Raw genomic sequence first — 13,463 nt, forward strand, 5'->3', positions numbered from 1 at the left:
GGCCACTGTGTACCTGTCGGGAGCTTGTGGGCTGATGCTGTCATTTCTAAGCGTGGTCCTCGTGTTGACATGCAGTGGCACGCTGAAGTCCTCATCGTCGTCCGCGAACGCTGTTGTGTCGCTCGTGTAGCCATCCACACTGGAAACAAATATTATGACGATGTAATGACCTCTGTGGTCCAGTAGTTGAGCGCTGGGCTCAGGATCCGGAGGTCCCGGATTCGATTCCCGGTGGAGACATATCACAAAAATTACTTTGTGGTCCGTAGTTTGGTTAGGACATTACTGGCTGATCACCAGATTGTCCGAAAGTAAGATGATCCGTGCTTCGGAAGGCACGTTACTAATTACTGATGTAAGTAAGTAGTCGTTACATGAGCCATGTCGGGGGCCTTTGGCGGCACAATAGTAACCCTGTCACCAGGGTTGATGAGGCTGGTACTCTACCTCATAACCCAGACGCTAGAAGAACAAGAAGACAAATAGTATAGACAGTTACTACCTACTTTGTACGCTCCAGGTTAAGAGGATTATTTTATCACCCTCAATCGAACATCAATCAGGAAGTGACCCTGAACAATATTGACGTAGAAATATGTCAAAACTTTTTTGTTTTTATACTTTACCTACAATTGACATCATCGAATTTTTCGTCATGATCACAACATTAACCCGTTTTCACAGGGTTAGGTTAGGTTACCTATGTCTAGTAAAGATTTTACAGGTCAGTTTTACTCAAAAGATCATTCAAAATCATTGGCGCATTATTGACTCATGTAATTATTGGAAGTGAAAAAAATACCCAGTGAGGTAGGGCCCTTAGATTCTTAAGAATGCCATATCCAGTGCATGAATCTTACCGATGGCTGGCAGAGCGTCTGACGTGTCGGGAAGCAGGGGCGTCCCACTCTAATGGAAGCCTCGCGACCCTCTCTCTTGCCTCCTTCCTCTCCCGCAGCTTCTGTTGTTGTCGCTGCAGCCACGTCAGCCCGGAGCTCTCAGTGCCACTCTCTGACCTCCTCGGCTCTCGTAACCGGGTACTCTCTTGCCACCCCAAACTGCTGTTTGACCGCCAAGTCCCATTTTCGGGCAATGCTTTTCTGGTGCTGCTAGGTGGCCGGTCCACCCACTCCGCGTCACCGTTTAACCATCTGATGACAAAACAAATAAAATATTGTGTATATGATTTATTTTTATTGCAGTACCGAGCCGTATATGGTCATCCCCTTTAAAGTAACCAAGCTCTAAAGGTTAAAGTAACTGAGTTTTTGCACGTGTGTATTTAACCAGCTGTGTTATCTTACGTTTTTGCTGATACGACGCGTAGGTTTACACTCGTAACATTTTAAACCTTACGGCAAACACAAATGCGTATGGTCTTAATTTTGTGGGTGTCAGTCGAGGATAACGTAGTATCATCGATTAATTAGTTTGAATATTTATTATCTTCCGTATGAATCGAATGGAATGTGATAATTTGCATGTTGGCAACCTTGAGATCTTGTTAAGAAGTAGTTGGAGATAAATACGGATTTGAAATTTACATTAGTGAAACGAGTACGTAAAGTTGTAGGGAAATCTGAACAAAGCGGCATTTATTAGAAAGTATAGCGCATGGTGACAGAGGCGTCAGCCGGCCGCCGGCCGCCGTTTATGGCGACGTTTATCTCGAAATAGCAACTTGTTTGGGTCACAGCGGCGCAATCCCACGCCATCGGTTCAAATCAGTACCAGAATCGCGACATAACTCGGTAATAAGGACCTCAGTACTTGTCAATAAGGTAGAGTTGAAACCTACATATGGATGAATATTTAAATTAAAACATACTTATGACACGCGACGACGAGCTTATGACCAAAACGAAGGACTTTTTATGTATTTTTCCAATTATGTTTAGGTAATAATATAACAGTTTATTTTGAGAACGGTCAAGCCCCTGAGTCAATCATGAGAACTTCAAAGTAGTTAAATAAATCTGGCTCTGTAGTAGTCATAGGTCCGCCGCGCCGGCGCAGGCGCCGCATAAATAATCGCAATAGGCAGTTTATAGTCGCATGTGCGGCGGGTAATGTCGCAGAACGGCCGCCAGCTAAGTAGTTGGTACCCGATTCGATCCCAACCCACGCCTACTCACTACAATTATGGATGTTGATTTACTTCCGTTTAGCTTCATTGTTTGCTAGTCATTCAGACCTATTAAGTAATGACAAAAACGAAACGATTGTCTGGTTATTCTTATTTATTTTCTTAACACTAAATGTTTGTAGATATTGAGATATAATCGACAAGATCGACAATAAGCGCAATCACTGCCACTACTCCGTTTAAGTCGTCGATGTAACGCTTTGTAGGGGTACATTAACAATAAGTGGTATGATTACAATGCATTATATCGACATTGATATGATTGACACGAGAGATATCGCGCCATTATCGATGTTCCGATCAATACGACTGCGGAACTTGACATGAACCGTCGTTTACCTTGCCTCCCAGTGCTAATGCAGTGCTAATTCATTCTTCAACTCACGTTTGTATCCTTATGATTGTTATAAAGACACACTACGTTGCATTTTCATATCAACGAGATGCAACGTAATAAATAGTTTGAACTTAATGTCTCTATCTGTCTTATTTGAATATCTAGCATTCCCACAGGTAGGTACTTATTATCGAATGCTAAGCTACGGTAAATAGCACCTAGTATTCATAATAAGCGTCATAAAGAGTGGCTGTGTTTACAGAGGAATGCGATTGCGTAAGTTAGGACGAGGAGTCGGCAGCGGCAGTGCTCTCGACAGAGCCATTACTGTCGGGCACAAGGAGGCATTATGGCCGCCACACACGCTCCGGATAATAACAGTAATTTGCTCCTTGTTACGTTGACATTCTTAATGATTAAGGACTACACGCCACAGGCTTAGGCTGCTAAACACATGAATTACTGTTCGTTACGAGACATAGTATTATTTGTAAGAAAATGTCGTCAAATGATATTTTCCTCAAGGAGGCTGTGGTTTTTAACAAAATACCACTTACATGCTATAAACAAATAGACTAACATTCGCAAAGGAGATTTTTTTTTAAAAAAGCGTCCAAACCTTTTTGTAAAAACGTATACATTAAGTTATGCAGATAGTACTTATAAGTTCGTTCCCTCAAATTAAAATTTATGGCTGTTCAAATAAAGTGCAATATTGGTGTTGTTACACACCGTCGTTTGTGACAAGATGCGTCGCGGACAGTTTTTTACAGAGATTGGTTGTCTATTTATTGTGCGAGGTCTATGCACACTTATTTTTTCCTTGTAACATACAACAGTGTTAAACGAGATTTTATAAATAAATTCGTCCGCATCTGCTACCTTTGTTTATAATAACACCACTGATATCTGCTCCAAATAAAGCGCCGAGTTTTTTAGTACTTACTGTTCATTGTAAAATGTTGTTATTCAATTAAACACCCACGGGACTGCTGCGGGGATCCCACGCACCAATCCGTATCATTTATCGATCAGCTCGCCCCTTCCCAACTGACATTTTTAGCAGTAAAAAATGTAAGTGGAGCAATTGCTTAGTTCTGAAGTTTCGACTTTTAAGCGAAAAACTGACGTTTCAACCAAATAGTTTGAGAAGTTAAATAATCTTAGTGGGGGTCACCGATTCTTTGATCGGAAAGGTACCACCGAACTTAATCTGTTGGCACTCTTGTGGCGCATCTGCGTCATAAAATAAATGGGTCATTAAGATTTTATTGGGGCTCGAAACTTATATGTAAGTTATACTAACATCCATGACCGGGTTGATAGTTGATGCGTTCCTATTATAGTTCCGTGTTGCTAAGTAACACAGTGGTCTGGAGTTATTATGGAATCCCAATTACAGGGGTCATAAAGATAATAGGCTCGCAATATAATGGTTGAGATTTGTTATGGTATAGAATACGGCGGTTCATTGAGTGGGGCGAGGCGTGCGGCGGCCGTAGAGCGCGGGTAAATAAATTAAGAGATGTCGCTTTGTTGTTGTCTTGTTTGCTGTCACTCCTCGTCAAGTCGTTCGTTATCTACTGATAGACAGGCCTGGCCCACTATGGATCTTCTCACGAGAATATTAAATGCTATTGACTAAACAAAGTTGAAAGCTCAAGTACCGTGTTGTATTAATCGAGTATTGTTGTACATTTATGATCGCTAACTTGGACCCAGAAATACTAACTATAATATATAAAAGAATGATAGAGCTAATGGAATGACGGCACGTAAAAATGTATGATTTCTGTTAAAACTAACATAAATAGTGAGGTTCCGAGTGTAAACAGTTTGTATGGAGCGATGTAGGCGGTAAGGTCGCCGCCTACAGTACAGGAACACATGTTTATACATCTGCCATCAGATCCCAGCTTTTGACTAAACTAACATTGATTTATAGAATATCTGTTCCGGCATACATAAGGGAAAACTTATAGCCCTTGAAGTATTTTGTTCGTAGGCACTAAACAAATTAAATAAGGGTGTACACAATGTGATTGAAAGACGATTTCAAAATCATAACAAAAACTAAATCAATCCCTATAAGACGATTATAAATTATTGTAGCTATACTGAGTTAATGAAATGAATTAGAAACGTTAATTTCGTCTGTTCTGGAAACTGGTTGTGTCTGGTGTATTATTTATGGAATTAGTCCACTCTATTTATTATTCCAATTGTTGCTTCTATAATTAGGAAAATAGATTTCTTACCTTCCATTTCTGAGAGGTGAGGGCGTCGTTGCGGCGGTGGAAGTGGTGGTGACATCCTCGTGTGTGAGCTTGCGCAGGGTGCGCGGGGAGAGCGGGGTGCGGACGGCGTCGGGGGTGGGTGCGCGCTCGTCGTCGTCGTCCTCGATGGGCTTGTAGGAGCGATCGCCACCCAGCGCGCGCCGCACCAGCTCAGGGCTGGCGAGGCGGTTGGGCGCGCGCAGCATGCCCGGCCGCAGTCCCGGGGCGCCGTACGTGAAAGGCGCGGAGTCAGCGCGCGCGTGATACGGTATGTCAGGCGCGCGGTCGGCGCTCGACTGCGAGGTGGGCGCGTCCGGCAGCGCGCTCACCGTGCGCAGCATGTCGCCCAGCAGCGCGTCCAGCTCGTCGGGCGGGCTGGGCGCGGCGCGGCGGCCCGCCGACGAGATGCCGGAGTCCATGGACGCGCTGAGCGGCGACGCGGGCCCGCCGCCGCCCGCGCGCACCACCGTCGCGTAGATGGACCCGTCCAGCGGGCCGAACGTGTGCGCCGCCTCCCCGCTCTCCCCGGCCTCACCTCCGGACCCCGAACCCTCCGCACTGCCGTTATTTTCACCTGCGAAATTGATGATTTCACTTAATTTGATCAGAAAACAACATTCGTAGATACAGAAGACCATTCAAAGATTTTCAACTTTGCAACAGAAGACCATTCAACCTTGACGACTTTGAACGACCGATACGCGTTCGTATGGGGGATATAAAAACAGGCGCCGTTTAATGGTGCGCATTTGCAATTCAATAAGGATATTAAAGTTGTTCGAGAGATACAGATTCTTCGCAAGTGGCGTGACGACTCGGCCGATGTGTTTAGTGACGGTTAATTACAAATAGCTTTTAAATTGGATACGATTCGCTCCAATAAACTCGCCGAGCCTCTGCGCAGCGAGCTCGCCCGCAAACATAACGAGCTACCTACCTATACATATACATGCTATGTATAGTATGGTACAAGAATCACTTAACGTAATTTGCGTAATTCGCACTATTAGAATGTAATTACTATCGCATTCACAGGTAATGTGGGCCGGTTTCGCGAGGAAATGCTGTGCATGCACCGTTTGTTCCCTGTATCGACGTCGGCACTGCACCCGTTGACGGATCGACTCCTTAAAAGGACTAACTTCGTTTCCCGTTACCGCGCAGCGGGATGTCACCGTTGTCTGATGGAATCTTGCAGGATCACTTGCTGTATGCTCAGCCGATAGTGTACATACTTAAGACATTATATTAATATTGTATAGGTGCTTTATTTCGGACATTTCCACATCCATATCCGCTAGGAAAAAATACAACAATATTTAAAAGCATCATGATACAGGCTTAGATGCTGATGGGTCCAGTGCTTTATAAACCGCAATTGTATTTCATATCATAACAATACATAACAGGAAGATTGTAAGGCTTTTAGTTCATTGTACATAGTTTAGGTTTATAAATACAGCTTAGAGCTCAAAGAGCTTGTTCGAAATAGCAGTGTCACATTTCGATTAGAGATAAGATTTGAATGACGCAAGCTTGAGATATTGGAAGTCGTCGGTGACCTCGATATTGTCAAACAGCAGAGGAATCGACACAGGCGGTTCAAGGCGTGTACCTTACTAAGGAAGTGACCTCCAAATATATCATCAACCACGGTTATTATAACATTTCATGTACCTAATAGCACCTACTCGACGTGTAATCGCCGGAAAATTGCGTATGATAGCATGATTTAACAATTAAACAGTCGTTTTTTACCCAAAATTAGGACTCTGCATTTGGCTGTTGAATTGTGTCGAAGATTGATATTATATTGTACAACATACATACATACATAAACTCACGCCCGTAATCCCAAATGGAGTGGGCAGAGCCACAAGTAATCAAAGACAACTTGCAGCCACTGTTGATACGAAATCCTAAGATGGATATGATGAACCTTATGGTGATAAGGGATCAGCCTATCGCCCATAACATTAGTCCATCATGTTAGAGGACGCAATCCCTCTGTCGGTTTTTACGACATGCCCGGGAAGACAAGCAGCTGAACGTGTTCTATGTTTTTTATTTGCTCCCAGAACAGCATAGAAGCATATTGTACAAGATTTACGTAATTTATGGTTATCTTTTTGCATTTTGCTTTAATACAATCAGCTGCAACAAGCAGCTTATTAACTAGTCTTAAAATTCTTTATTAGAAAACGTTTGAGCGTAAGCGTCGACATCTTGTAAGTACGTCATGTCAAACATTTCGGCGGAACAAGCATCTAAACGATGCTCGAAACTGTCGGCAAATACTGAATGCAAATAAGGAAGAGTGACACCATCTGTGCGCCTCTCATTTGCATAATGAGCGCGTCTTTATCTGAGCCCCATTTTATTTGCGAGTTTCGTCTTCAGTTAATTGTTTGACGGCGCCAGTACATTTCGAAAGAGAACTAAAAGTGAAGTTGTCAATAACGCAATTAGTGTAAACATATCAACGTCAGCGCGGTGACCGTCGGCGCTGTTAAGGAAGACGCGGTTATTTCTGTGATGTCAACCAAAATAACGCTCGGCACGGGCGGGGGCTACTGTTACGAAATGTGCGCCCGCGCAGGAAGAGGATGTGTGCCCTACGCCTGTCCTGCGCGTATCGCACGCACCATCTACATTTAATAGGCGCTTGAAACAAATACATTTCATTAGTTCATTCACTTATACTCTCGGATCGAATATTGATGTTATTGATGAGAGAAAGAATAACTAACTGGCGCTGATACCATTACGTCCAATGGATGAATAATGTGTCAATGGGATCATAATCATATCAATCGTGGGTCGTATCCGACAGGCTTTCAGTTCGTTAACTAATGAAAATGAGCGTGACCACGACACTGGGACACGTCGTTCGGATCGTCTGCCTGACAAGCACGACACGCCCACCTAACGGGCGATCGCTAAAAAGCTTTTCTGTAACACGAGCTTTGTTTAATTAGAATCTAACCAAGGTTACGTCACAATTAAAGTCAGCTGTGTAGCTTGGAATAATTTATTAATTGTACAATCTCAGTTCAATTAATCTCCAATCTCGTGTCTATTTCTGTCACCGGATATTCGGCGTCGACACGTAAACCCAGGCACGCGTGTATTTTGTTGCCTTAGAACATTATAATTATAGAGGTTGTTGGAGCGATGAATGTCAGTTGTTGTATTGTAATAATATATAACTATACGTAATTGTTTAAACTTTTTTGTAGTAAAATGTAGCGCTAAATGACTGGAGCTAAACGTTGCGATTTTGAGGTCGTTCATTTATATGTTTTAAGCCATGAAGTAACGAGTTACGCGATCGAAGGTGATCGCGTGAGGACAGCCTCTAGTCACAGGCCACCATGACGTCATCAGGCGGCGCCGCGCCGACCGCCAGCCCTCGTCCGTCCGCTCTTCTCCGAAACTAAGCCCAATATTATTATTCACCTCGCTATCTGTTCGTTATTCATGTTACATCCAAATCTTGTAACCAGTTTGACTCTTTTATATCTTATTTCAGCCTTGCTTTGGGTTATTTTATTTCGCAAAGAGCTAAATCTGTCGGCCTTTACAAATGTTGCGAGCATAAACTACTTATGCGATTACTTTATAGCACCTATTTAATTTATACACCTGCATTTTACTAACTCTATCAAAATTATAACGTAATTCAGGTAGAGTTTGTTATAGGTTTAACTTACCGATTTATTGCTTAATCACATTGGCAGTTAAATGTAACGGCTTTTCAACAGAAGTAGCGCTCTGACAGCTTGACAATTCACTATTTATCTAGTAGATACTCTGTAGTTGATACTCAAATCTGCACCGGTTAGTTCACAGTATCACAGTATACGATACGAGTAGTTGTACGCACGTCCAGTAGTATTGCACCTGTGAGTGAGACTGTCCAACTGAAATGAAAGCTCGAGCGATAAGTTAATGCTTGTGCCAACTCCAGAACGTTATAATGTAACGCTTCAATCACCGGCCGTTGCGTATTTCTTTATCAGTTGGATTACGCACAAGTGTTAAGTACAACCTTAGTAATTTTCATTTAGGTTTCGTATTACGATATCTATTCTGATATCTTTGTTTTACAATCTATTTGTTTTGCAGTGCCTATAAGAAAGCATGGTAAAATCTATACTCATTCACACGCCAGCATTACAAATTGATAATTAAGACACGTTGTGTGGGATCTCCGTCAGCTGATTTTATACAGCATCAGCACCGTCTATGTTCAGACTAATGGGAACTTAGTTGCTTACTACTAGCAACAGTAGCAACCCACCTACTTCGCTTGAACTTTGACCAGAATTTGTCATCGTCATGATTCTTTGTTATTGCTCGGCTTACTTAGAGTAGGCTCATTTGTCAATAGTTTTTGAAACTAGTGCATTCAAATACCTTCTTGTACAAACAAAGGGCTTTTGAAGGGCTCCGTTTATAAGTAAGTAAGTATCTATAATGCGTTTACGTACGGTAAAACGCTTATCAAAACAAGATATTAAAAGTAGGCGCATTTTTGACATCTAATTTCTACAACAGTTGCTATTATGCCGCAGCGTGTGTAAGGTACAGGCGCCTGTAGTCGCCAGACAGCTATAATGCGATTAAACATTTCGCTAGACTGTTACATGGGGTTTCATGTTACAACTTTAAATCACTGGTTTTGCCACAATGTGTTTAATCAATAACATCGTTCCAGATAGTCTTTTTACGGCCGTTGACATGTTGAGTGACGGAGCGCGATCGGTCGCGGTTCTTTCGAAGGGCCGGCCGGCGCGGCGTGACGAATGGCCGACTGCCCCGTGAACGACAGGCGCGACATACATCAGCGATTCACCACGCCGGTCAATTAAGTGCACACGAGTGCAGGCGCCGCAGCGGAACCGCCGCTCCTCGAGCTTCGCGCCCACTTAACCGATATTTCGGACGCAGCGATATGTCACACTTTCCACGCCGTTTAACTCTTTATGCCCTCCTCGTTTCCTCTAATATTTCTTTCCAATTCATTCCCTCGTTTGACTTAGGTAAAGAAAGAAAAGGTCGGTCGCTTTTATTTGTAGAGATGTATACGAGCCTTTAAATTTGACATGACCAGAACACACACAAAGCATTATTATCAGTACATTTATCGTGCCGCTTTTGTTAAAACGAAAACATTTCTGTCTTATTTTTTCCATTTGAACGCTCTGTTGAAAGTGAAATATCATTTTACGGTTGATTTTATTTCGGTCGGACCTAATTTGTAGTAGGTAAGTATTTTAAAATAATAATAAACCCAAGGGCTTCGTTTAATGAGACGCGTAGGCGTTGTACGTTAGTCGAAGAAAATAACGTTACTAAGTGCAAACTTGTATATTTTCCCACTCACCTCGATTGTGTTTTCGTCCACTAGTTGCTCCGGAACCGCTTCCGTCCTATTTTATTTTTAGAACTTTTTAGTACGGTTTTTGCCGACAGATTTCTTTAGTTTTGAGTTTTTTATTCAACTAAATGTTTGTTGTTTATTGTGGAGATTTATTGAAAATAGTAGTAGTGAATAAATGTGTGTATGGCACGTGTGTGCGCGCCGGCAGGGCGGGCGGCGCGACTGCGGCCGACTGGGGCGGCGGCGGCGGACACACCAAAATAGCCCCACACCTGCATCGCCACAGATAAACCACGACCTCTCTTTTAACTGTCGCTTTGGCGATTATTGTATGACACAGTTGACGGGAACTTTGAAAGTTAACTACTTCATAAAACTATTTATTAAATTTAAGTATAAACAATGACAGTTTAATCTATTTTAAGTATAGTTCAAGGTACAAAAGTTATTGAGTATTAATTTAGTAAACATAGAGTTGATAAATTATATCATCATAAGACATCAAGTGGATATTTCATTCAACGATGATTTAATTTCGTAACCGGTGTGCCAAAGGCTTGACATCGCTACCTGTTCGCTGACTAGGTTTAACGGTATTGTAAATACGTAGGTATATACATAGTTGCGGCGTTCATAGGGCTTTATCGTCTTGGAGAATGTGTTCCAGGATGCATTTGGTTCGCGTTAGTGGTTTCCTTCAATAGGCAATTGAAGCAAGTTGCCCAACAATGTTGCGAGGGCCGGGAATTGCGGATGTCTGCTGGCAATATCTTTGGTCAGACTTCCTACTACCAGCAAGTAGTTTGTTCATGTGAAATTGAAAGCTAGGATTCACTACCTCTTGTTAATAAGTCGGTAGTGAGGTAATCCCATAAAATGCAGTAGCGTTTCCATGCAATTTGCAACGAATATGAATAAGTTCACAACAGTTATTAGTTCGGTCATCTGCTAATTTTATTAATACACATTGATACGTTTACTACATTTTAATGGGAGACTGTTGTTTGGCACATGTTTAAAATGAGTTAAACATATGTATTTATAGCACAGGTACCTAATACTCCGAACGGCTCACCGCCATCATTATGACGTTGGTATAAGAGATGGGTTTCGGCAAAATATGAGTCCTTGTCCAGTGCTCAAAAAATGAACCCTGGGCGCAGGCTGCAACAATTCAAACAAGCGTGGGTACTTAGTTCATCATGCGACGAATGTACTTTTGACTACCCGAATTGGCAATATAGCCGTGACTAATGAAGACTTCGAAGAGGTTATTAAAAAAAAACACTTTACAAAACGGTGCAACGTTAACTTTAATGAATGATACTCTCTACAATTTTAGATGCGCGAAAGAATATCGGGGTGTTTATATTTAGAAGCGATTCTTTACGAGAGATCAAGAGAACCTAAGTTGTGTGACCAATGAGGGACTTTCCAGGCTACGCTCCTCAAAAAAAAAATAGATGGCGCTGCTCAGATTTAACATGATACCTATTCCTATTTGCTCGGGCACATAATTATTCAAATAATTAGGTTTAACGAAGGCAACTCTGTCCAGCGTCATGTATATTGGGAAATTTAGTCTGGAAAGTCTCTCATTAAAACAACAAATTATTATCATCAACATAAGTATTTCGTATATACCCTGCCAACGGGTACGGCGGTTCCAATGCCATCCAGTAATATTAAAGCTCCGGATTCTTTTGATGTTCCATATAAATGTCATCGATACTAAGGTAATTTTGTCATTTTTACATAATACCTGGTTGTTACCGCGTTAATCAGGGACATGAGACTCTGAATTTGAATGTGATCACGGCACTTGCAACATTGTTGATATTTCAACGGATGTCTGTTTGCAATATCTTTGGTCAGACTTCCTACTACCAGCAATAGTTTGTTCATGTGAAATTGAAAGCTAGGATTCACTACCTCTTGTTAATAAGTCGGTAGTGAGGTAATCCCATAAAGCTTAGTAGCGTTTCCATGCAATTTGCAACGGATATGAATAAGTTCACAACAGTTATTAGTTCAGTCATCTGCTAAATTTTATTAATACACATTCAAACGTTTACTACATTTTAATGGGAAACTGTTGTTTGGCACATGTTTAAAATGACTTAAACATATTATGTATTTATAGCATTGGTACCCAATACTGCGAACGGCTCACCGTCACCATCAAGACGTTGTTTTGGATTGTTGAAATATCGGGAGTCTCATATCCCTGCTTAACGCTACTGCGTCTTACTAGATAAGAACCCGGTATTATGTGTTTGAATTATAGGTACTTAATAACCGCGTAAACCTCAAACAATTTTGTCATTATTGGGAAGAAGACTTTTGCCAATAATAATATGTTTGTTGAAGAATCAGTATTAATCACCAATCCCCACAATTCAATGGCATATCGGGAAAGACACAGGCTAACAATAGAGAATCTAACATACACAATATTTATAAATATAATATTTATATAAACAAAATATTTATAGGAGTTGCCCTTCGGCTGGGGTGTAGAATGTGTGAGCCACATACATGCCGCTGTGGTAAGCCGGTTGGCTCTGATGGGCGGCACGGCCTCGCTTGCCTAAAGTGCGCGGGAAGACACCCCCGGCATCATGCGCTGAATGATGTCATCCGCCGTGCACTGGCGTCGATCGACGTACCGTGCAAGTTGGAACCGCCGGGTCTAAGCCGTACAGACGGTAAGAGGCCTGATGGGCTCACGCTCATACCCTGGGAGAGGGGGCGCGCTTTATTGTGGGACGCCACCTGTGCTTGCACGTTTGCAGCAACGCACCTGCCCCGTACTACTCGAACCGCAGGGGCAGCTGCCGAGTGGGCTGCTAGCCAAAAGCTGGCGAAATACGGGGACTTAACGCGGACCCACGATTTTGTCCCTTTTGCCGTCGAGACTTCGGGTGTGTGGTGCTCGGCGGCCAAGGATTTTATTCGTGTTTTGGGGAGGCGCTTGAGGGACCGCGGTAGTGACCCCCGCGCCAGCTCGTTCCTGGTTCAACAGGTTTCCTTGGCAATAGTGCGCGGTAACGCGGCCAGTATAATGGGCACCTTTGAACCGGGTACGAGAGGGGGCGGTATTTTAGACTGACTCACTAGTCATAGTTTGTGTTATAATTTTAAATAAAAAAAAAAAAAAAATATTATATATATATATTTATAATGTAATAATGTGTTGGAATGGTTCAATATTGTCTCATTAGCTTGCATATATCATAATAAGTACACATCATAAACAGCCTATCTATATACGTCCCACTGATGGACACCCCTCGGCCAACCAGAGCGGGAATGAAG

At 42.4% G+C, this 13,463-nt stretch overlaps 1 protein-coding gene across 5 annotated transcripts in view; it reads right to left on the bottom strand.

The window, feature by feature from the left end:
* The window catches only part of LOC126366099 (tensin), a 106,804-nt gene that overhangs the window by 11,585 nt on the left and 81,756 nt on the right, over nucleotides 1-13,463 (bottom strand). For all 5 annotated transcript variants that reach the window (XM_050009042.1, XM_050009044.1, XM_050009038.1 and 2 more), the window contains 3 exons: nucleotides 4,742-5,333; nucleotides 861-1,151; nucleotides 14-139 (listed from right to left, as the gene is read on the bottom strand). In XM_050009042.1, the coding sequence (XP_049864999.1) occupies nucleotides 14-139; nucleotides 861-1,151; nucleotides 4,742-5,333 (1,009 nt within the window). The remainder of the gene's footprint in view (nucleotides 1-13; nucleotides 140-860; nucleotides 1,152-4,741; nucleotides 5,334-13,463) is intronic.

This window comes from Pectinophora gossypiella, chromosome 1, assembly GCF_024362695.1.
Source record: "Pectinophora gossypiella chromosome 1, ilPecGoss1.1, whole genome shotgun sequence".
NCBI lineage: Eukaryota > Metazoa > Arthropoda > Insecta > Lepidoptera > Gelechiidae > Pectinophora > Pectinophora gossypiella.